Source organism: Aythya fuligula, chromosome 14 (assembly GCF_009819795.1).
Source record: "Aythya fuligula isolate bAytFul2 chromosome 14, bAytFul2.pri, whole genome shotgun sequence".
In the NCBI taxonomy this organism is placed as follows: Eukaryota; Metazoa; Chordata; class Aves; order Anseriformes; family Anatidae; genus Aythya; species Aythya fuligula.
In genome coordinates this window covers 18,464,581-18,488,035 of record NC_045572.1, presented here as the reverse complement: position 1 = coordinate 18,488,035, position 23,455 = coordinate 18,464,581, and the positions used below count along the sequence as shown (strand labels likewise).

The following is a 23,455-nucleotide window of genomic DNA, read 5'->3' as shown; positions in this document are numbered from 1 at the left end:
TATGGAAGCAATGGGCTCAGTCACTGACTACAGAAACAACCTCCTGTGCTGTTTCAGAAAGCTTTCCCTCTCAAGCAGCTCAACTAAATAGCTCCAGAGAGAGCACTGCAGCTAGAGTAAAGCTGCCTTAAAAACCCAGGGGTACTAGCCAAGATCCCTGAAAGCTCAGTCTCCCCCTAAAGAAAACTCCAAAATATTTCTATGAGTTGGGGGCTTGGTTTGGTTTTGAAAGAGTGGCATCTCTTGATACAGATTTTCCCATTTATTTTCAAACTTCTGTCTGGCTGCATCTGCTTTAGCACTGGATATGATTACTAAGGACTTCCAGTGGTGATCCTGTCCACCGGATGGGCAAAATGGTCTCCTTTGGTTCTGCCAACAGCCTCTGAAGAGTTGTATGAGATTCCTGTAGTGCAAGGTAGCATCATTCCTCTATCACATAATGGTTCCGAAAAATCAAACAGACTCAACACAAAAATAGAAAGCATCTGTCTCTGGTTTCTTCAGCTTTTGCTGCTAGAGAAGGCTCCTAGTCTTCATCTTCGCCTTCCCAGAGCTCACCATCAACATGCATAGCTTGAAACAATCTGCAACACAGCCAGGAATTTACATCAGGATGGAAAATGGAAAATTTGGAAAAGAAAAAAAAAAGTGTCAAAAATACAAAAACAGCTCACAATTTTTATACCATAAAACACGCATTTTAACCAACTTTGAGGACTGCAGCATAAGCTAGTTTGCACTTCTATAGCACTTGGTACCAGCAGGTCTTACAACACGTTACAAACACGATGTTTCAGGAACTTGAAAATAACAACAATCTGAGCTGTAGTGAAAGTTATCTGCTCTGCTGCAATTCCAATTAGCAGCCAAGCCTGCCTGCTCCAAACAGCTAACAGTCCTACCAGGTAATACTGAGCTGGGCAAACAATTACAAATATAAGCGGGGGGATCAAAAGTGAAAAGAAATGCCGTTTTTTAAAACCAATCCTCGTAGTCAAGAGAGCTATAAGTGAAGCTAAAGTGAAAGAAAAAAAGAGCAAGAGACACTGGTAGAAATATAAAAAGGAAAATGGGGTAGGAAGGGAAAAAAAACACTGTTGGGAGAAAAAAAGTGCTGAAAAAGATTCTTGTTCAAGAACAGAAAACAATCCTGTCAGCCACATTTATTAGAAAAATAAATAAATAAAACCAGCAGAGTAAGCAGTGGAGTATCGAGCAAAATGCTGGTATTTTGACGTTTGTATCCAGAGCCCTGCATGTCACGGTGATGGGCCCTAACACATGGAATACAAACAAGCTTCCTACGGCCACCACACCTCTCTGTTCTGCCTTTCATTTGTCCAGACAGCAGCAGTGCCCCTTGTCTCTTGACATATCCCTACCAGTGACGAATAAACAAAGTCTACAGCTTTTTAGAAGCAACTTCCTTGCCCAGATCCTTGTGTTGCATTATCACATGCTCAAGCTTCTGCAAGGAAACATCTCAGTGCAAGCTGTCTCTCAGAGGCAGCAAGTAAAGCATCAGGAATAGGCCCAGAAGGCTCCTCCAAAATATTGAAACGGAAACTCAAGAAAACCAAAATTGCTCCTGATTTTTTTTCTTCTTGTTGTCAGATCCTTTTAAGTGCAAATATAAGAAATCGTATCTTAAACCGTATAGCTACAAATTTCAAGATAAGGGTAATTTAGGAGAGACAAAAATGTGTGAGTGGTGCAGAAGAAGCAACACAGGTAAATACGTACCGGTTAAAGCACGGGGAAGATGGGTCGTTGAAGTGCCTGTACGGGTTCACCCTCGACAGAGAACCCATACAAAGCCAGCAGAAGTACTGCATGCAGCCAGTACACGTCATTTTGTTACAACCATCCAGTTTCTGGCAGGGAAAAGAAACAAGAAATAGCAATAACAAAATCCTACCATGTCAGTCTTCAGGCCTGGCTGTGGATGATACCAGTCCTCAAGTGGCATCAGCTAATAACTGCACTTCACCCTTACTCTGTTATAACACTCGTATTTTTTTCACTATTCAGGTGAACTAAGAGCTAGAATCAAAAACTGTAAATCAGTTCTGCTACTGACAATACTGGAAATTACTCTCTTTCTGAAGCTATTTATTTAGCAGTTATAGACTGAAACAGCAGTGGCCTGAAAGACGTGGAAAACAAAGGGATTCATATGGATGTTGAGTCAGCCTGGATCTTCTCAGTACTGAACACCATCAACTGCTGCATTTACTCAAGTCCCTGAGCTCTAGAAACATGACTGCCTCTTCTGTGTATTGCAGTCAGCAGTGGAAAATTCTTTTACCAGTTGCTAGAAATTTACCTTCCCTGGTGAACTTGGAGACCAGGAATCGATCTCTGATCTCTTCTAAATGCAGAACCTACTTAACAATTCATGCTGGTTGCTGTTAGGAGTTACTCTGATTCTTCAGCCCTTCCCCGCCACGCTCACCTCTATAGGAGTACCACAGCAAGGGCAAGACTTGGAGTTCTTCTCTAGCCAGTCTTTACTCTCCATCTCCTCAAGGGCTTTCTGAATCACTCGCTTGCCATAGCGCTGTTCCAAAAATCTTTTAGTTGCCTCATCTGCTTCTAAATATTCATTACGCAAATCCATCAATTTCTCTGAGGAGTAGAATAAACAACACAAAAGCTTTTGTACTATGTTGTAGAAAAAAGTCAAAAGAAACTTAATTAATTAAAAAGCAAGCAAAACATTAGAATACAAAAGAAAAATAGGAGAATATTAGAACCCCTCTATCTTAGAATTCTACTGGTTTACAGTGTTCCATCACAAAAGAGAACAATTGCTGAAATTAGAACAGGTCTACAATGTAAAATGAACTAAAAAAACGAAATACTTCTCCCAAACACACATTTAATGCACATTTGTCACGTTTTCAAGGCACAACAAACAAGAAGCATTCACCCGATCCAACATCAACTCTGACAATAGAAAGAAGTGGATTCACAGGAAAGGATAAAAAAAAGAACAAACAAAATTATTCTTCCCTTGCTGTGGCCTCTCTGAACCTGGCAGTCAGCAGTTTAGGGACTCCCTGAGTCAGGCAGTGCCATGAAAACAACACTTTTTAATTGCCAGCAGCAGACCTATTCCAAATGAATCCGTCTCAGCTGACACGGTGAGGAGTTTCCTCGTTTAATTCCTGACTCTCAGCCTTTTCCACACAACACCTAACTGCTTCTAATCCATTTCGGAAATGCGATGACTCACCTGCAGTTACTTTACACGGTGAGACCCCGTGGTAAGTCATTTTACAGAGAGTACAAAAAGCATAGTTGCAACGGGAACATATGCCCATGGTGCAACCTGGTTCCTGCATGACCGGTGTCTGACAGCCTGGGCGAGGGCAATACACTACATCTGCCATCAAGTCCAAGCTAGACTGCAGAAGCAGGCGGTCATAACGTGCAAACAATTGCTCTCCAACCAACTCTTTAACCTAAGCAAAGAGCAAAGAAAGATTATGTGCATTTGAAATTCTAAGTTTGCTAGCTTTGGCAGAAAAAGGCAATTTGATGAAAAAGTACCTACAGCTGGGATGAGTTCCCTTTATATTCTCCAATACAGATCAAGAAATTACTCCTAGAAAGGTTATTTTAGGAACAGTTAAATAATCAAATGAAAAACATGCAGCATCAAGTGCAACGGGATGTTAATTCAGGCCTCTGACCAGCGCCAGCACTGACACAGCGGGCACCATGTGCTGTGTTACACAGCTTTAACAAGGGCTGTGACTCAGAACGTGAAAACAAAATTCCCCAGGTGTGTGCCCAGCGCTCACCATCCAAAGCCACACCTCGCTGCCTGCAGTTACTGGGCACTTAGCAGAACTCTGCCAGCACAGCCGCATTACCTGGCCAGGAGTAGCGACAGAAGAACACTTGGGCTCAGGGCAGTTGAGGCAGTGGACCTGACCATCCCTGATCTGTATTTCAAAGTAGTCCTTCAGGCAGGCTTTGCAGTAGACGTGGCTGCACTCGGTGAAGTACATACATTCACTGCCCAGCTTCTCACTGAAGCAGATATTGCACAAGTACATCTTACTGTTAAAGCACTTTCTTCTCTGAGCCTGATCAAAGTCCAAGATCTCCCTAATCAGGCTTGATAAAGATTCCACATCCTGCACAGCTCTTTCATCAATGATTTCTTCATCAGCTGCTGCAGAGCCTGCTGCACCACCACAATCCTTCTCGGCATCTAGAGGAACCAAAGCTGTCCTGCTCTGAGCACTCCCTTGATGGCACATTTTTAGCTCATATGGGGAGGAAATATTCAGGTAACTCAATGTTTCTTCCTTCAGGAACTGCATCCAGGCAAACAAGACCACACAGCCTCGATTCTCTTCCCATACGTTGTCTAAATGCTTGCAAAGAGCACTGAGCTAGAAAAGAAAACCACGACTTCAGATTTCTGGAACTTCTGACAACTCATTACCATTTTCCTCTCCCATGGTCTTCATTTAATGCAAATTCAGGAGTTCAATTTCTGCATTTTTTATGTAGACATAGAAAACATAAAACTATGCTCAAAGATGCAGGCTTACAACTCTCAGAAGAGCGATCAAATCAAAACAGGTAGGAAACAAAAGAGACAACTGAAAGAGAGAGGTAATTGTACAGGTCTTGATTTTACTTTTATCTACTACATTAACATCCACCAGAACACTATCAGTTATTAACTTACTTAGGACCACCACATGGTCAAAATGTTAGAAGTACTCTGCAAACCTGTGCTTGGGAGAGCCATTTGCCACTGAGGGTAAAGGCAGGCGGGGAGGTTGACGGGTAGTCTGGTGGGAGCTCAAAATTCAGCACGAGGGGAGGCAGAAAGCAGACGGTGTACTCAAACCCGTTCTTCTGGAGGCTGTCTGCAGAATTGCCTGAATCAAAGACAATTGAGACAAAGTGAGAAATAACAAGAAAATGAAAACCAGCCAGCCACAGCTATTTACAGCAGCACCCGAGATCTCTCTTTTCATTTGATAATTTCTAGATTTGAAATGATTTATTCATCGGCCCTCAGTAACAAAACTTCCCAGTGCCATAAAACATCACGGGGTTTTATGAGATTAAATCAGTAACTACCAGTACTGTGAGATACCAGGTCCTGCACAAACCAACAGGAAAGGCAAGCCCTCAAGAAAGAATAAATAAATAAATGAACTTGATTGTTCCCACAAAGTACTATTATTCATCTCTAACTCTGAAGCTCGCTGAAGAGGTTATGTGCACGAGGGTGGAACTGCCCACTCAGACCCCGAACCCAACGATAGCAAAAGCACAGGACAGGGTCAGTCACTGATAAATATTCCTGTAGGTTACCAGCACATCTAAGCGCGCACCAGGAAAAGCTAATTTAGGATAACAAAAGTCGTCTCAACTCACCACTCACAAAAACTTTGAAGTTTTGAGGCAATTCCAAACAAATTCTTGTTTCTCCTCCTTGTGCAGACTCGGCTCTCTTAAACTCATCCTCATCGTAGATGCTAGCCAAGGCCAGCAGCTCATCCTCCTGAGCTTCTTTGTCTTCCGAAGACATTTAAATTGTCTGCGGAGACAGCACCAGGCTACAGAATCACCTGAGTTAACGCGGCCTGTTCAATAATTGGCTCTGGGTATCTACTTTATTCTACTGCAGTAAGATTTAGAAACCAAAATACCTGATATAAAACAATGTAAAATATAACCCAGAATTTTTACACGTTGAAAAAAATAGATTTAACTTTATAAAACACAAACCACCGACAGAACATCAAAGGCTTCAAAAGTGAAGTGTGTCGGTGGCTGGGGACAGCTGGAAGAACAAAGGTGAAATATGCTGAAGGCAAAAGTATCACAAGAGATGTTTTGTTAGCATCTGAAAGGGAAAACGTCAGAAAAGAAGAAAAATGACCTTGCAACAACAGTTCCTCTCAGCCCTGTTCTAGAAAATGAATTTCTAGAAAATGACTTTCTAATCACAACTGTTGAGGCTCTCAATAAGGCGCCTGAAATCCTACAGAGACACCTTGCAGATGCACCCCCCTAACGCCTCGGTTTGTGTTTTGGTGAAATAAAGCCGTGGTTCAGGCGTTACCTTGGTATTCACGGCTGCCGGCGAGGAGCTGCGGGTGCCCGGGGCCGGGTCCGGGGCGCTGCTCATCCCCTGGGCCAGCGGCGGGCAGGGGCTGCTCGGGGCCCGGCCTCACCGTGCCAGGGCCGCGGCTCGGGGCTGCAGGGCCCGCCTGAGGGCAGAGGAACGACAAAAACCTCAGGGGGAGCCAAGTCCGGCGGGAAGCGCGGCGCGCCCGGCGCTCCGGCAGAGCCCCCTCAGCGCCCCGGAGCCGCCTCACAACCCCCAGCCCGGCTCCGACCGGCTGCCGGGACCCATCTATAGCCTGAAAAAGAAAAAAAAAAGAAAAAAAAAGAAAAAAATAAAAGGTGAAAAGCGCCACCACCACCACCACCCCCCCCAACCCGGGCACACCCGCGGAGCCGCCCCCCGGGCCGAGGCCGCTCCGGGAGCTCCGAGCCCTGAGGCCGAGCCCGGCCCCGCCGCCCCCCTCAGCCCCCGGTACCTCGGCGGGGGCAGCGCTGGGCCCGCGGCCGCGCAGGGCCGGCACCGAGAGGGGGCCGCGGGCGGCGGAGGCCGAGGGGGAGGCACCGGCCCCGCCCCGCCTCCGCCAGCGGCCTCAGCGCCCCCGGCGGCCGGAGGAACGCGGGGCACGGCCCCGGTGGGTGCCGCAGGAGGCCCGAGGGCCGCGGCCTGCCCCGCACACACACACACACCCCCCACCCCACGCCGCTTTTGTCACGAGAAACGAGAGGTTGAGAAGGCAATCCAGGAGAATCCAGTGCATTTATTTCTTCCGGGTGTTTCAGCTCTGGGTTTTTAACACATACAAAGTAATGGTTGCGAGTTTAATGACAAGCAGCACTAGAAGCAAATTACTGCGTAAAACTCATAGAAAAATGGGTTCTGTTCCTGAAAAAAGAAAACAAGCATTCCAAACAAAGGCCTCATGAAGGAAGCAAGCGTACCCCTTAAAAAAAGTGTTAGGAAGTAGTCGGTCAACTTTCAGCATAGGCAGCTGGACTACAAGTCCTCATTCCTTCTACAAGCACCTAATTGAGCTAGAGACAAAGACTTCATGTAGTCTAACTAGCTGGGGAATACATACTTCCATAGTTAAGAGCACATTCATAGTCCAATCTGTTAAGAGTATACAGTTGCTATTCTACACACTAGGTAAATGAGTCTGAGTTTGGGCTGACTATCCCTGAAGCGAGGATACCAGCTAAGGACTAAAGGTACTGCTGCTAGACCACTGCTTTGCATACCTTGTGTGAGTAGTAATTGTTCAAGTGCAGATCAAAATAAAACTAGAGTTGTGTGTTAACACTTAAACAATGGCTAGACTAAGATAAACAGATGAAAGACTATGCTGCAGGCTCCCTCCCCCATCATTTTCCTCATAGTCCTAATATTAATGGGCATCTTCTTAAACACGTGCTATGATCCACAAGAGAAAGTGAACAGTGTTGCAAATTAGATCTGAGCTTTTGCAGTCTCACTTCTTTAAAAGAAGACTGGGCCTGAACATGCTTAAAGGAGACAGCTTAGGGCTGTTTCTGGTAAGAATCCCAGGAAGTTCTAGCTACAATGACTATGGCAAGAAATACTGCTTATTTGATCAAGTAGTTGGCTACCTAAGTATTCTGATGTTAGGCACTGACCAAACCTCTCCAAATAGTACTAAGAGTGCTGTGGTATCCACTTGCTTCAATTTGTATTCAGAACATACAAAGTCAACAACTTAAAGCTTTATTGTAGTTTGCAATAATATAAACAAGTACTGAAATTTAGTCAATGTCCATTTCAGGAAGCTTCTTTTCCGTAGCTGTTGGGGCAGCTGCAGCACTCTGTTCATCAGCAGTCTGGGACCCACTGTTGCCATCTCCCTGGCCTTCTACTGGTCCATTCGGTTCAGATGGTTTCTGCTCCTCCTTTGGGAGTTCAACTTTGGGTTTTGGCTTTGTTACTATAGGATTACAAATACTTGTCAACTCCTGGAAAGGAAATTAAATATTGTTAGAAGTTAAAGAACAACTGTTAATATACAAACATGTTTGCCACATCTACTTTTGTCACCAGCTAGGTATCCAAAGTTGAAAGGTAACGTTCCCTTGTACACATCCAACAGAAATACCTCACCACTGTCCTTCTATTACAGATTTCTCAGTCTTCCTCTTAGCACACAACTAGATTAAGAAACAGGTTTGTGAAACTCAGGAATTGTGTATAAAGACTTACTTTAGTTTTAGCTTGTATGTCTTTAGCTTTTATAACTGGGTCCAAAGTAAGACTTCTCTTGTTTTGAAGATTAAGTTTATTATTCATCCACTCCATAGCTTCATTTGCACTCTTCTCCACTTTTGCTACATCTGCTTCATCTAGATGGTCATACTGCTCATCCTGAAACAGGTTAGTAGTAGCTGTGTAAATAAGTACTTTAAGCATGCAAATTAAAGCTAAGAGTTCAAAGGAATTAGTATGCAAAGTTCTACAAAGACTGAACTAGAAGGCAATTCTGGTTAGCAGAGCAATTAGCCTGCTCACCCACAGATCTAATCAGACAGAAATTGAAGTTCTGCTGCTGCTATTTTCCCCTCCAAGAGCGATCAAGATCTGATTTAGACTGCCATTTTCAAGCCAACGCCCACTTCTGAAAGTGTGGCAGACAGAACTCAGCAGCTAATCAGGAGGTTACACCATCTTTTTGATTAGCCTTCATAAAATTCAAAATAAGCTTTTTTTATTGCATTTTTATTGCATTATTTCCTTGTATTTGCCAGAAATTAAGCATGGAAATACCTTTGCTTTGAATGCATGAACAGTCTTCATGTACTGTTGAATCTGCTTCCCTAAGTCCTCAAATGCTTTTGGTCTTTCCTCTGATTCTTGAAATCTTGCTTGAATAGGCTGACCCAGAGTCTGAAACAAAGTAAAACAGGTATCAAGAAAGCATTCAGAATCACAACAATGCTGCAAGATTTGACAGGACACATCAACATTCCCAAACTCTTCACCACATACCTTCAATTCTGTTAATTTATCAATGTAAACTTGTTTGGGTTGGTCTTCACCATCTTCATAAAGCCAGTTTTCTGTATCTTCCAGCTTCAGTGTGAAACTATTTCGATCCTGAAGCAATCAATACAAAATAGTTAGGCAAGATAACCCTAGTAGACTGCAGACTGTATTAAATGATGCCTGGAATCTTTCTGGAACATTTTTGTAAATAACTTTGAAAGTGTTAATCTACTTTCACTGAAAAACATAAATTCTTCAGTAAAGCTTAGTGGCTGAGACCAGGCTTAAGGAAGAGCTTAGCTCAGTATTGTCACAAAAGCCTGTTTTTCTCATCTTCTGATATTTATCATTACTATGTTCTCAGACTTGGTCATAGAGTGAAACCTATCTTTAGCAAAGGTGCCATGAATCTTACTTGGTTTGTCCCAGTTTTAGCTGATACACATTACCTAGGCACCACAGACACCTTGCCAGCAGAGCTGCTGTTATAATCAATGGAGATACAGTTGAGGTTGGAGTGATTCACCTGATGACATGTAATCATCTACCTTAGAGTGATGATCACAACAAGCTCATTTGGCATGCCAGGGAAAGCTAATTAATACCACATGATTTCCATGCAACCTGTTCAGGTAGCACATTTAGTCAGACAAATCCCACCTACTATACCCCCAGATTGGCCTCTTCTATTTTGAAACCATCCCTAAATACTGACAAGAGCTGAAGTAGAATAGGCTGCCTTAAAGATTGTCCAAGTGTTCCTTGTTTGTTTCAGTCAAAATACACACTGACAGCAGCCTCTTTTCCAAAAGAAATGCAGCAATTGAGCACCATATAACCTGGGTACCATCCACTTGTATGTGGTCCACATTTCGATTATTTTCACAGCCAGAAAGGTTAAAGATATTTCTTCAAATTTAGATTTTAAGTATTAAAGATGCAGTCTAAAGCATGCTACTTAATACAGTCCAAGGCTATTAAAATACAACTGGTCATTGCAGGACAACATTAGAAGATGATCAAGCTAGCAGTACTTACATCTTCAGTAACAAATTTCTCATAAATACCGCAGAGTTTGTCTCTCATATCATACACATATTCTTCTACTGCATTCTTGGCATCATTCCTCTCCTTCTCTAGTTTATCCTGCATTATCATTTTACCCTGCAAACAAGTTGTCAAATTAGTTGGCTAAGAAGCTAATTACCTCACTAGGTGTCTTCACAATACCTGTTAACAAATGCTTAAGTATTTCAAAATCTTTAGTCAAACTATGGATAACAGAACTCTTCTAGACAGTACATCAAGAAAATCTCATTTCAGTTTAATGTTGTTGGGACATCCAACATAGCACAGTCTACCCCAGATGAAGAACCAGCCACCATCATGGTAGCAGCTGCCAAACAGCTTTTAACCGTAGCTGATTTTGGACACAATCACTGAATATCACCATCTTTTCTGCAGAACACATCTCCAGTAGGAGTTAGAGCATTTAACAAGAATACATTTTTGGCTCTATGGGGCACTGTTGTTCACCCCAAAGGTGCTGTATTCACCTTTCCCTAACCACCACTGACATTTACCAAGCTTAATGAACAGCAAAACTCCCCAGATCTACTAGTGACATTTTTTTAGCTTGGGCAAGTACGAGTTTACCTCATTCTCAATGAACAAGTTCAGCATGTCTTTCCCTATCTGCCACACCAGCTGATTCTCAATGGGAAGGTCCACTGTAGTAGTCTTCACTTTAGCCTTCTTGGCTTGAGGCGGCTGATCCACTTTCTTGTCTTTTGAGTCAGCTTGAGAAGTCTGCATTGAAGGAATATATTCAAAGTAAAAACCAGCATCATCAGTTAGTTCAAGCTGAGTATTCATGATTGGCAACAGAAACAAGTATTAACAAGTCAGTACATGTCAGCATTAGAAGTGCACACCGTCATTCTTACATCCCACCTGCCAAAAGGAGTCAGAATTAACACAACTGCTGACCTCTTCTCAGCACACTAGCTACAGTCATGGGGGTGATGCCCCAACCCTGATGCCCCCTTTTAGTATTTAAGTTACTGAAAATTATGATTTCTTTTATGAGCAAGAGTTCACCCATTTTAACAGTACAAGGTCACCTGACAGGCCTGCAATAATCTATTCATGTATTTAAAACTCATTCACAATAAAGACTACAAATATTTCAAATACAAGTTTAGCATCCAAAGCTATGACAAAGGTAGTGGATGGTATGTTCACACCCTACACGTTCTTCTGAATCTCACAGAAGAAAAGTTGTCTTCCAGATTTTTATTTTACCTCCATTTCTTCAGACTCTCCCTTATTTTCAGGTTGGGCCTGCTGTTGTTCTTCAGTCTTCTGTTGCTCCTCCTGGTCTACCTGCATCTTCTGAAATCCATAAAAAGATTCAGTTTAATTTAATGCATATGCAGAGCACTGCTTCAGCTCTTAGGCTGATCACTTTACTTGCACCTAATGTTCTTTAGGCAAAAAAGTACATTCATGTATACCTCAAAGTCATGGTTTCAAGAAATCTGTCACAGGTGTGACATACATAAATCAGTACCTAATCACGCCTGTATCTTAGGTGCTAGGCACACCTACTAAATCCTTCTACAGTTCCTAGAAACTTTCCAGAACCTGACCAACTGTGTTTTATCATGTCTTCCAAGTAGCCAACAGCAGCAAAGTCCATTACCTCTTCCTCTTTTGCATGCTGATCTGTTTCCATAGGCTCTTCATTCTCATCAGATTTATGGACTTCCACTAGAGATGCACTTGAAACACTGAAGATACCATGGATATTTACTCTAACTTTGACTTTCACTTTTGAACTGGATCCATCTGTTTGAGGAGTGACCTTCTGAACCAAGAAGTGAGCTAAACAACCCCAGAAAGAAAAAACACTTGATTAACTTCACATGAAATTAAGTAAGTTCTATTGCTGGCAGCAGATTGCCAGCATACACTCTAAAGATATCAAAACCTATCTAATCGAGGTAGTTTGACCTTTTCATCAGCAATACTAGGATACTGTTATTAGAAATTGTCTATAGTATGCTGTAAAAGCTGGAGTTACTTGTATCAGAATAAGAAACCTCACAGTTCTGAGTATGCCCCCCCCTTTCAAGTTTGCTTCAGCATCAGTAATCTCTGCTTTTAGAATATTTGTCCATAAACTTCATGTTAATCCACATATTTTATTGCAGATTCATGACTTTGTAAACCTGTCCCTACAGCATTTGTAGTAGATTAGACTTTCCAGACTATGTAATTAAAAAGAAGTCTGGAAAGATGTACAAGATGATTAATCAAGTTTAAAACCACAGAATGGCCTTAACTACCTATAGCCGGATCTGGGTAAGGCAGTTCCTTGGGAGAGCTGTAGTATGCCTCAAGAGTGAAAGGTTCCTTTCTGTAGAATGTGAGTACTTTAGAAAATGGAGCAGGATGGTTCTTGGGAAAGACCTCACAGTCACTGCAAGAGAAAACAGTACTTGTTTAGCACGAGGTGCCACTTCTGACAAAGTTAACAAAACATTTCCAGATATTCTTCACAACTTATGGAAAAGCTTAAAAAGTAACAAAAGATCTAGTGTTTTATATGAAAGTAAGCACAACAGCAATGTAGGAAGTGCTAAACTTTGCCATCCTTTTCTCCCCTACTGTCACTAACTTCAGTGAAGGTCTCAAAGTTTGAGACGTTAGATGGACACTGTTCTAAGCACTACCTCCCCTAGTTGTTATCAGTTAGTTTTAAGATGTATGTAATCATGCAAGAAGACTGAACATTATTTTTACCTTAACCCTTCTTCTGCTGGTGAATTCCATCGCAAAGAAATGGGATATGGTATCAAGTCTGTGATAGAAAATTCTCTCACTTTGAAAGCCGGGGATAAGATAGCACACTGAAAGAACAAAGGAGTTATATTACAGAAATTCAGGCTTCAGGTGAATAGTAACTTAATTCAGCAAGTAGCTATTTAAGCTGCTTAACATGTAGGATTACTCTAAGTTAAGGGAGACTAATGCTGATTGATGGACTCAGGAACTGCATAGTAAACACTACAAGCATTTATGTACCCTTCCTTTTCAGGAAGCTGTCATGATCTGCTCACTCTGAAAACATGTTTTAATTTAGAACAATCATGCCATTGAGTTTTTTTAGTGCCAGTGCAAGGAATCAGAAAATGTAAACCAAAGGTTTTAGTGACAGTATCAGTTGGTTTGATTCTTTTTTTTAAACAAACCATAACAAAACCCCTTTTTAAACAGATTACATTCCAACAGCTGGTTTGTACCACAGATGGAACAGAGATAAGCACCTATTAAGCATTTGAAGAGGAAAATAAGGTGATCATAGCAAAATTAATGTGCATTCAAAAGATCATAGCGCTAGTAACTACAGAGTATTTACTATTGCTTATGCCATTTGGTGATTCTGGCCTCAGCTCAGGACAGATTTCCATCAGCAAGAACCCAAGTTTTCATTTCCATTCACATCATTAAGCAATTGCCAGATTACAAGTTTATCAGTAGCCCTGTAAAGCTTTGTTTAACTTAGGCTCCCAAAAGGAGCCTGCAAAGGAAAGAAAGTCCTCATATGACCATTATCATACTACCAGTTTCCAGCTACAGCTGGAGCAGAGTGTATATTTCACCACAGACTACACTGACCCACTGATTTTGCTTATACAAACAGCACAAAGGAGTCACTTAAAACTGCCACTCTCATTTTTCCCAGCCACCTTGCTGGAGCTTATGTGAATCCAGTCTATGATGCACATGAAGTCATCTTCATGTTACCTGTGGACTTCAGCTCAAGTATTTATGGATTTCAATAAAAATATTCACAGCTAAAGCACACAGCACTTTTTACCTGCAGCGCACAACCTCGTGCAACAGCCTCATCTGCATTCAAAGTTGTACTGACTTCTTTGCCAAAAAATTTACTGATCTTCTCTTTTACAGCAGGGATTCTTGTTGTACCACCAACTATTTCTACCGCATAAATATCCTCCTTCTTTAACTCTAGAAAGGAGTCAGACATTAGTTTATTGAATAAACTGTTCTGTTTTAAGTGAATACACTGACATTGTAAGCTACATTATACTAGACCAACCGTTATAAGCTTGTTCTAAATTTCTAAGCAGTAAGAATTTCAGGTCTTAGATTCTGTGAAAAGGTTCTAGAAAGCTTAAAACTAAGCCAGAAAAGGTTAGCTGTGCTAATCAGTCTGCTCAAGTTCTGTCAGCAGCCAGAGGAAGCTTGTATTAAGGACATCTCCTTTCTGCATGCAGAATACACAACGCATACACACTTACTGGCTTGCTCCAGCACGCTGCGAAGGGGTGCTTCTACTCTTGCAAGGAGTCCATCACACATCTCTAAAAATTTGCTTCTGTTAGAAGACACCAAAAATAAAACTATAGCATACCATAAGCTAGTTAAAGCTGCAAATAAAACAGGATGCTAAGACTGAAATAATTTTAAAATGCTGCAGTGTGTACCCTCCCCAATCCTAGCTTTACACTTAGTTATTTCACATAAACTGTTCTAGTAATCTAGGCATACTTGCAACCTTTATAGCCCTTCCTCTTAGTTCAAGGCCACTGAGCTGTCTTTAGAGATCATCATTTCGAGCAGAACCCCTGCACAAGCTTCTCTTACATTTCCCTCCTCCCACCAATCCTGAACACCAGTACTTTATGCTAAGTTTCCTTCCAGAAGGAAGGAACTTGAATGAAGTACGCTCTACAGCTTACCTTTGTAGAAGTATATACATTACCTGTTCATTGTTCCAGACACGTCTATGTCATTCATGAAGCATTCAATGTTCATTGGGAGATCAGAGGCATTAGCGCTCATCAGTTTTTTCAGTTTTTCACATTCTTGGTATAGCCTCAGTAATGCACGGATCTTTGACTTGATGTCTAATTTATATTTCTTCCCAAATTCTTCACAAAAGTATTCAACTAACATTTCATCAAATTTCCTGCCTCCAAGTGTTGTGTCAAATGCTGTAGCAAGAACCTTAAGAAAATTGAACTCTTCAGTAATAGTACAATCAACCATTGCTTCAGTGAAACTGATTAACTGCTAATGTCAAAGCACTGTTTCAACATAGCTTTGAATCAAAGCAAGCATATCACAGCATTACTGCAGATGAAGAAACACTGGCACAGGCACAACAGAAGGATCCACTACTGTTCACCTATATCCTGCCCTTGCCAGTAAGGGATCTTTTGATGAGCCTTGTCTAGAAGGCTAACCCCTTTCCAAATAATATTGTGCAATGTATGAGATGACTACAGGACATAGCTTAATTCTTGCTACCAGTAAAGTTATTTTTGTTTCAGGGCAAGCTCACTAGCAGGTGCCTCACTAATATCTGATGTCTAGCATGAGTTACAGGTGCAGTAGTAGTTGTACACATCCTAAAGTCTTTTTAAAAAGCCTACCAAACCTGAGCAGAGGTTTACCTATGACCTGTAGCTGGTACTACATATGTTCAAAATGTTATCAGAGAAAGCTATCACTAACAGACAAGTGCTAGCAGCTCTACAAGTATTTGACCTCTTTATGAATGATAATTTTCTCAAATGACAGCAAACACATGCTCCAGGAGAAGGATATCCATTACCCCAAATGCTAAAGTGGCTAATTTACAAATACATGCTCATTTTTGATGATGGAATTGCCTGAAGAACACCTGCAGTCCTCAGCTGATTCTACTCTAACATTGTGAGCTTGATACTTCTCACAATGTAGGTTCAGTGAGACTGAATGAGGTTCAGTTTCTACATTTTTAACTGCTTTGCTATCCAGTACTGTTTATATCCAAAAGCTTCTCTTCAATACTTCTACAGCTTCAGAACAGCAGAAACAAGTTTGAGAAGCAAGAACTAGATGAAGTTTCTTCATAAGAGGAAACAACTACAAAGTGTGTATTTTCATAACTTTCGCCTTCTCGTTTCACTTCCCTATGCTTTCACTTTGTTTCTCTAGTGAAGGGAAAAACGACTGGACCTGCAGAAATCCTAACTCTAAAAAAGCTAACTAATAAATGCTAACATTTGTGGCAAAACAGTAGCATCTTGGCAACTCACACTGAAGTACACTAACCTGCTTAGCTTCCCCTTTTTTTCCCTTAGTCATTAAGAAAAATTACTCTTACATGAGCACCACAGTAAGCATTCGAAATAGAAGTTTGCACCTACACCCTTCCAGGAATTTGTTTTCACACTAGATCTTATGACTTGAGTATTTTTTGTTTTGAAAGCAGCACCCAAACATCTGTAAAAATTGAATCCAAGCTTTTCATTCTTTGCCAAAGTACACTGATCAATGTACATTTGCTTCTTCTACATATCATTCAAAAAGCTCCCTCATTCCCTGCCCTACTTTCAACTTCAAAGTGCAAGTTTAAAAATACAAATTGAGCTGCCTGGACATGCTTAGGTAAAGACAGGCAAGCTTGCCTGTAACAGTTAGCGTATGCACTGATGAATATTTCTATTGGTACTTAAAATAGATGCATAACAGATTCTTTACTTTCAGTTTTCCTTTGTTGAATGCGCAGACAGAAACTTGATACGCAGAGTGCCCCATATCCACAAACACAACATTCCGTGGCTTCTCTTCTAGGGCAGGCAGGTCTTGCTTATAGATTCCATATGCAAGGGCAACTACACAGAAACAAGAGTTGGTACAGTTAGGGCATTCAGATTTGTAATTCCTTTAAGTAGTAGCTGGTACAGTAGTAAAGAGCATTAACATTTCATCTTATTTTTCAAGCTACAAAATTTTCTTGTTAAATATAATCCTGATGTAAAAATAACACGGAAGAACACTAAGAAGTATTAGCCCTTCCTAGAAGAGATACTGCTCCATTGAACAGGTATTCCAGAAACGTTTTTATGCCTCTGAAGGAATGAAAAGTGGACGTTGGAAACTTAATGGTCAGTCGTTATTCCAGAGGACATGGATCAGTGACAAATTAGAAACCATTTTATCTAATAAAACTACAGTGTTAAGTGATTGAAAGGGAGAGAAAGTAAGACATTACCTGCAGTGGTTTCATTGATTATTCTCAGACAGTTGAGACCAGCAATCTGTGTAGCATCCATCACAGACCTCCTTTCTGCATCTGTGTAGAAACATGGAACCTGCAAGAAGATCAGATATTCATTATTAGCATTTAAGACCCATCCATAGCAAACAGTCACACAAACATGTAGAGACTGCACAGAGCACAGCAGCTTTTCTTCACACCCCACCCGAGAGTTACCCTTCCAATTTGTTTCAATGTTCATTACATCATTGTTCTTCCCCCTCTATCACAGTTGAAAAGGCAAGAGGTGTGAACCTTCCTTCACTCCCTCTCACAAACCACTCATTTTAGGAGCACAGAACAAGAAACATATCAAGTATTTTGATAAACAGCAGAAATTGAAGGCACTCTGTCATTAGCAAAGTAAGTCCAGCTTTGGGGAAGACATGAATAAGACTCGGTCTGAAGTAGAAGAGAAAGACCCGAGCACAGGTTTAATTGGCAGTTTCGTGCTATTACCAAAGGCCTTTTCAGTTCATGACACTAACAACGTACAGAAGCCTTGGTTAGCACACACTTACCGAAACAACACAGTCAACTACAGGCTTCTTAAGCGCATTCTCAGCTGTCTCTTTTAATTTGGTAAGGAGCATTCCAGTCACCTGTTCAATAGTAAAGTTTCTTTCTTCTTCCATATACATGACCTTCAAATAGAAATTGTATGTACATTACAGTCTTCACTGAAAACAAGCTTCAAAACTAATGCAGCCCCATCTTACGTACAGCAAACAAAATACATAACACTAGAATATGCATTTGAGAATTCATATAGACAATGCTACTTTGGGCACAGTTTTGAGTCTTGATTGCTCAGTGTCTAGGATACCTCCCTCCCTGCTGCTCTGAAGTATTTGACCAGTTATTGCTAAAATTCAAATCAGAGATCCAGGTACAGTTCAAAAGGAAATTTCTGCCACTTTACCTGACATGTAAAGCTCACCTCTTACATCCTTGCAATAGATGAGCAGCAGCTAAATTAATTATGTTGGTCAAATAGCTGCCTTCCAAACCCACCACAGAAAGAAATGCATTGATAAAGTGGTTTGTGTTGAACTGGCTTTGCAAGGAAAAATAGCTGTCTAACTGCAAAATCAGTCTCACCTAGCACTAGGGAAGACCACCTGCATTATTCGCCTTTTATTTAAGATTTGATTTTTATAGTCAGAAAAGAAGAGAAATCACAGCAGGTAGATTCAAAACCAAGAGATAAATGGAAGCATCACTTTCTTCTTCTTGTTCTTTAAAATACTCCAGACTTACCTTGATGCCAGTTGAACCTGTTGGCAGCTGGACAAGTTCATAGGCAAGGCTCGTTTTTTCAGCTTGAACAAAGGGATCTGAGAATGCACGACCATGAAATCTTTTAAAACTTTGTACTGTATTCTTTGCATTTGAAATAACCTAGAGGAAAAGAAATCTTTAATACAACTTGTCAGGGGAACATCTGAATTTCAAACAGAAGACTACACAGCTACACAGAGTTTGGTTCTCAGGCTTCTCTTGCTGAAGATTTGTCATTGGTATCTTAATAGTATCAGGGCAGATGCTAGAAGGCAGCTTCCCTCTGATCTCTCAGGTAACCTACAAGAATTAAAGATTTAAAGTAAAATGTATGCCTGAAAACTGAGCCAAGGGTCTATCAAAACCACAAAGTAGTTAGCATTTCATTCTCATAGTGTATGCATAAGATACAAGAAAGTGTCTTCCCCATTTACCTGTTTCCTACCACCCTACCTTTCTACTGTGCTGCAGCCAGTAAGTTACCAAGTGTAACAAGCATAGTGATGCAGATTCCACATCAGGTCCATCACATGCATGTGACAGTCAACAGGTGGGTATTCTTACAGAACAGGACCTTGTCAGGAAGCTTTAAAAAGTCAGGAGGGCCCCAAGATGATACTGTCAACTCGATTTAACTGACAAAAGGTAAGTTCTTTTAACAGCAAAGATCAGTGCAAATGTAGAAGTGAGAAAATCATTGATGTTTTACACAATATAAGTATCCTAGTCTAATTCTTCCATTTATATTACAAGATATACTCACAGAAAAAAGTCACAATAATGTTCAAGCTGACAATGTTTACCTGTGATTCAGTTCCAGTGAAATGTATTTCCTAAGTAACCTGGGTTTATTTGGTTTGACTTCCTGTAAGTTTATTTTCTGCATGACAAACCTCATTATCTACTGGATTCTCCGTATCAATGCATTTCTTTAAGCTAAGCAGACACCCAACTCCAGAAGAACATCTGCATTGAGTTCTAGCGCAGTTCTGCTTGAGTGCCATGATTGCGTCCAGTCACTTTTGTGTTCTAGACACTGAATCTTCACTAGCTATTTAGGCTAAGAAAAATCAAGCATTTGAGTCAAGCATTTGCATAGTCGCTTCCTGTAGAGCACTCCAAAAAAAGTTTGACTGCCGTTTCACAGCAACACAATATACAATACAGCAGGACCCAAACGTCATGAGCAGAACAAGTCAGCTAAACTTCTTCTTGGTCCTTAAAGCAAATTTACCTACCTACACTAACAGAAACTCTTAAGTATGAGTAAGAAAGCCTAAGAGACATTTAGGCTGTAACTCAAGCTTGAAGAGTCAAGGAGCTATATGAGATAATCAGGTTTGTCCCCTTTCTACTAAAGGAATGCCCTGAAGAGTTGTATGGAATATAGCTACAGTTAAAAAACTACCCTAATCCAGAGAGATAAGCTAAGGTAGGATGAAACGCTATTGCTTGTTACAAATGTAAGTTCTGAAGCCAAAGTGTTTCAGATTTGAGGCAAAAACAGTTTTTCCCCCCATTTCATTAAATACACCCTTATATTCCTATCCAAGATGATAGAGCAGCATTACAAACTGAACAACTGAATTAAGGTCAGCTGTTTGTCACAGTTAGACACTAGGAAGCCAGTTCAGAGCCCTTTTAAGCTTCACATATGAGAAAACCTGTGATAGCCTGATTTTTGATCACTGAAGCTGCTTTCACCCAAACTGCACACTCACCTGGCTTTTAGCTGCAGCGCCAATCGAGCGATTCTTGGGTCCAAAGGCTATACATGATCTAGAACAAGAACAAAGATTGGTAGCGATTGGTACCTCTGCACTGAACATCAGCAGTCAATGCTTTTTGGTAGGAGTGTTGACAATTAACATTTGGTGCATTAAGAAAATTGGTCGCTTTGCATACAGGGAGTCTATTCCTGTGAACTCTGGTATCTATACAAAATGCTAATTAAACTCCTCAGTTTTTAAGTAAACCCTTCAAGCACAGGAAGAAAAAAATGCAGATGAAGACTGGTGCTCATGGGTTTCATCTGCACTCACTGAAAGAAAAATGCAGGTTACCAAAGAAAAACTGTACCTCACCTCAAGCTCTGCTTAGAGCTTGCAGTTCTAAGAAAACAGAAGAAAACCTCCTTTAGGAGAAATTCCTAGTCCCACTAAGCTCCTTGACTTACATATTTAGCAAACTGTATCAACCCTAAAGTAAATCCAAGCTCCTCGTACCACTGAAGTAGTTACAAAGGAAAGGCTGCCATTAGGCAGATCGTTGCTATTAATGAGACATTCACAGCCCAGTGATCTCTGGGCAGCAAACGAGACAGCCTTACAGCAGAATTATGCCACCAGGCTGCCCCAAGAAACAAATTTCAACTCTGCCCAAGGTTTAGAATTGGTCCTCTGAATGGAAACGGTCAGAAACGGAACAGAGGGACGGAGATAATTACCTTGGGTTTTCATTTTGAAAATACATGCACCCAATTTATTAATAGCTTAATAGATGAAACAAGGCCCATCCCCTTAAGCAAATATTACAACCGAATTAACATTTGGGGAATAAACCTTCTAAAGCAATTATTCATGGGATTAGTTAATGAAGAGCAAGGCTCGTTGACACTAGGCAAACCCCAGGGCCCACGCTGGAAGGAACAGGAGCTGCAGTGCTACAGCTGGAAACCTGACCAGCACCGAGCAGGAAGCTCGTTATTAATTCACCTGGCTCTCCAGAAAGAAATTCTGGCATGAAGATGAATCTGTGCCTTTCTCCTGAAGGAAAGGACACGCAGCTGCTAAACGCAGGAGCCATCGGCAGTGTTCGGCACGCCGCCGCTCCCTGCGTTAGGGCAGAGCTCTGCAGCCCTGTCAGACTGGTACCTCGAGGTGGGGGTTGTCTCCAGAAAGGGTTACAGCACCGTGACCAAACAGGCAGGCTGCGTTACAGATCTGGAATAACTTCGGTTCTGGGAGCACACATCCGCGTTAACCACGCTTGCACCTGCTCAGCATGGAGGCAGCCGTGCCCCTGGACAGCCCCACAGCACCAGGGCAGCCCAGAACCGTAACTGAGGGGGGGGGGAGCAGCCCGCCAGCCTCATTCCCCAAATTGCTTCAAAGCAGCCAGGGTAACCCATTAAGTACAAATTACACTATTAATTACACAACTTACTGGAAGTTGAGTAACTCGCCGTAGCATTTTAAATAGAAACATAATCGCAGTGAAGGTCAGCTGAGGTCTAAGGCAGCAACTGAAGGAGGGCTCTGACCTCCCTGCTGCACCTCGCAGCTACCTGCAGGCACTGCCCTGCCTGCCCTCACCACCCCTACATTGGGGGACACCCACAGCCCCAGCAGCACGCTGCCACCACACCGAAACACGGCACCGGCCTCCTAAGGTCACTCACAGCCACTCGGTGTAACTCAAGCACCCTCTTCCTCGTGGGTAAGGAAACTGCCTTAATCCTCCTCCTGCCTCTAGCTTTATCTCCACCACTTCTGCATTTCAGGAACACCACATCCGAGGACAGCTGTGCGGCACCACTTTTGGATGTACAAGCCCAAACCCCACAGGGCTGTGGGAGAAGCAAAGCAGAGCCACGAGCGGGTTCGGTCACAGCACCAGCCAGGCCACTGAGCTGCAAGGGGAGCGTTGGGCAGGGCTCACAGAGCTCGCTTGCTGAGCCAGGCCCTCTGCTTTCAGGACATTTTGGTGGCTGTGCCCACCTCTCAGCACAGGTGTGCCTGCTCACAGCGCTGCTTTCTGCAGGCCCTCGGTGTATGAGGGAATCAGAACAGTGCCTGAGGGCGAAGCACCGCTAAGGGCATCCTCAGTATAATTTTTGGGTTGACCTGTGTGGTGCCAGGAGCTGGACTCGGTGCTCCCTGTGGGTCCCTTCCCACGCGGGATACCCTATGATTTTGTGATTTTATGAATATAAGATAATGTGGAATAGGAAGGGGTGGATAAATTATCTCCTGGGAAGCGCGCTGTGCCCGGGGACTTCCAGCATCTCCCCTCTCCGATGTGGATCCGTGCAGCCTCCAGGTACCCCGGGCACACCTCAGCTCCTGGGAGCCGCTCCGAGACGCCTCCCGTTCAACATTCCCCCGACACCCCTACAACCACTGCCCGCACTGCCGGGACCCGCGAGCCCGGCCCTCACCGCAGCACAGCCGGCGGGCTGGGGGCATTTTCCTCCATTTCCTATTCCCTGGAGCCCTCCCCAGCCCCCTCAGCCCCCCTTGGGCCCTTAACAAAGCCACGGAGCCCCCCCCCTCCCCCACCCCACCCCCCAATCGCCTCACAGGCCCCGACCCCCCCCCCCCCCCCCCCCCCCCCCCCCCCCCCCCCGACCCCCCCCCCCCCCCCCCCCCCCCCCCCCCCGCGTCTCACAGGCCCCGGGCCTCGCCTCACGGAGCCGCCCCCCCCGAGCCCCCCGGCCGACTCACGGCGTGCTGCGGTCGCTGTACTCGTTGGCGACGGTCTCGATGCCGCCGGCGCGGGCCACGGCCACGTAGCAGCTCTGGAAGCCCAGGTCGATGCCCACCACCGACATGGCGCCGCCCGGCCCAGCCCGGCCCCGCCGCTCTGCGCTGAGGCGAGGCGGAGGCGCGGCCCCTTTAAATGCGCGGCGGCGGCGGCGCGGCGCGGAGGGGGGGGCGGGGCTTGGCGGAAGGGGGGCGGGGCGAGGCCGGGCACTTCTGGAAGGATCCCGCCGGGCCGCGCCGCGCGGGACAGCAACGGAAAAAGGAGGGGGGGGGGAGAGGGAGGGGGAGGAGGAAGGGAAGATCTCGCGAGAGCACCGGGGCCCAGCCAATCCCCGCCCCGGAGGGGGGAGGGAGCGCGGTGGCTCCGCCCCTCGGCGGGACGCACGGGGCCGCCCGCGCGTGGCCACGCCCACACAGCGCGTGGCCACGCCCACCCAGTGCATGGCCATGCCCACTTCTTGGATGCCA

At 43.4% G+C, this 23,455-nt stretch overlaps 2 protein-coding genes across 2 annotated transcripts; both read right to left on the bottom strand.

The window, feature by feature from the left end:
* Window positions 1–250: 250 nt before the first annotated feature.
* On the bottom strand, window positions 251–6,628 carry RNF14 (ring finger protein 14). Its single transcript, XM_032197008.1, has 9 exons — window positions 6,588–6,628; window positions 6,107–6,407; window positions 5,416–5,578; window positions 4,759–4,910; window positions 3,885–4,412; window positions 3,242–3,470; window positions 2,459–2,631; window positions 1,747–1,877; window positions 251–587 (listed from the first exon to the last, which is right to left on the bottom strand). The coding sequence occupies exons 3-9, from the start codon at window positions 5,567–5,569 to the stop codon at window positions 530–532; spliced, it is 1,425 nt and encodes a 474-aa protein (XP_032052899.1). The 5' UTR covers window positions 5,570–5,578; window positions 6,107–6,407; window positions 6,588–6,628; the 3' UTR covers window positions 251–529.
* Window positions 6,629–6,849: 221 nt separating this feature from the next.
* On the bottom strand, window positions 6,850–23,106 carry HSPA4 (heat shock protein family A (Hsp70) member 4). The gene is made up of 19 exons (XM_032196751.1): window positions 22,949–23,106; window positions 20,225–20,282; window positions 18,483–18,623; window positions 17,744–17,866; window positions 17,178–17,277; window positions 16,664–16,797; window positions 14,898–15,142; window positions 14,434–14,510; window positions 13,989–14,140; window positions 12,911–13,017; window positions 12,454–12,587; window positions 11,808–11,989; window positions 11,408–11,497; window positions 10,760–10,912; window positions 10,142–10,267; window positions 9,107–9,214; window positions 8,885–9,004; window positions 8,324–8,485; window positions 6,850–8,079 (listed from the first exon to the last, which is right to left on the bottom strand). The coding sequence occupies exons 1-19, from the start codon at window positions 23,053–23,055 to the stop codon at window positions 7,873–7,875; spliced, it is 2,526 nt and encodes an 841-aa protein (XP_032052642.1). The 5' UTR covers window positions 23,056–23,106; the 3' UTR covers window positions 6,850–7,872.
* Between the last annotated feature and the right edge of the window lie 349 nt (window positions 23,107–23,455).

What these genes read in the sequence shown, in the direction of transcription:
- RNF14 (XM_032197008.1), bottom strand. Translation starts at nt 5,569, where the DNA reads ATGTCTTCGGAAGACAAAGAAGCTCAGGAGGATGAGCTGCTGGCCTTG. An exon ending in AATGGCTCTCCCAAGCACAG is followed by an intron (nt 4,413 to 4,758) that starts GTTTGCAGAGTA and finishes TTTCTTTTCTAG; the next exon opens with CTCAGTGCTCTTTGCAAGCA. An exon ending in ACCGTGTAAAGTAACTGCAG is followed by an intron (nt 2,632 to 3,241) that starts GTGAGTCATCGC and finishes TCTACTCCTCAG; the next exon opens with AGAAATTGATGGATTTGCGT.
- HSPA4 (XM_032196751.1), bottom strand. Translation starts at nt 23,055, where the DNA reads ATGTCGGTGGTGGGCATCGACCTGGGCTTCCAGAGCTGCTACGTGGCC. An exon ending in GCGCTGCAGCTAAAAGCCAG is followed by an intron (nt 18,624 to 20,224) that starts GTGAGTGTGCAG and finishes CTTTTCCTCTAG; the next exon opens with GTTATTTCAAATGCAAAGAA. An exon ending in CAGCGTGCTGGAGCAAGCCA is followed by an intron (nt 14,141 to 14,433) that starts GTAAGTGTGTAT and finishes ACTCCTTTCTAG; the next exon opens with AGTTAAAGAAGGAGGATATT.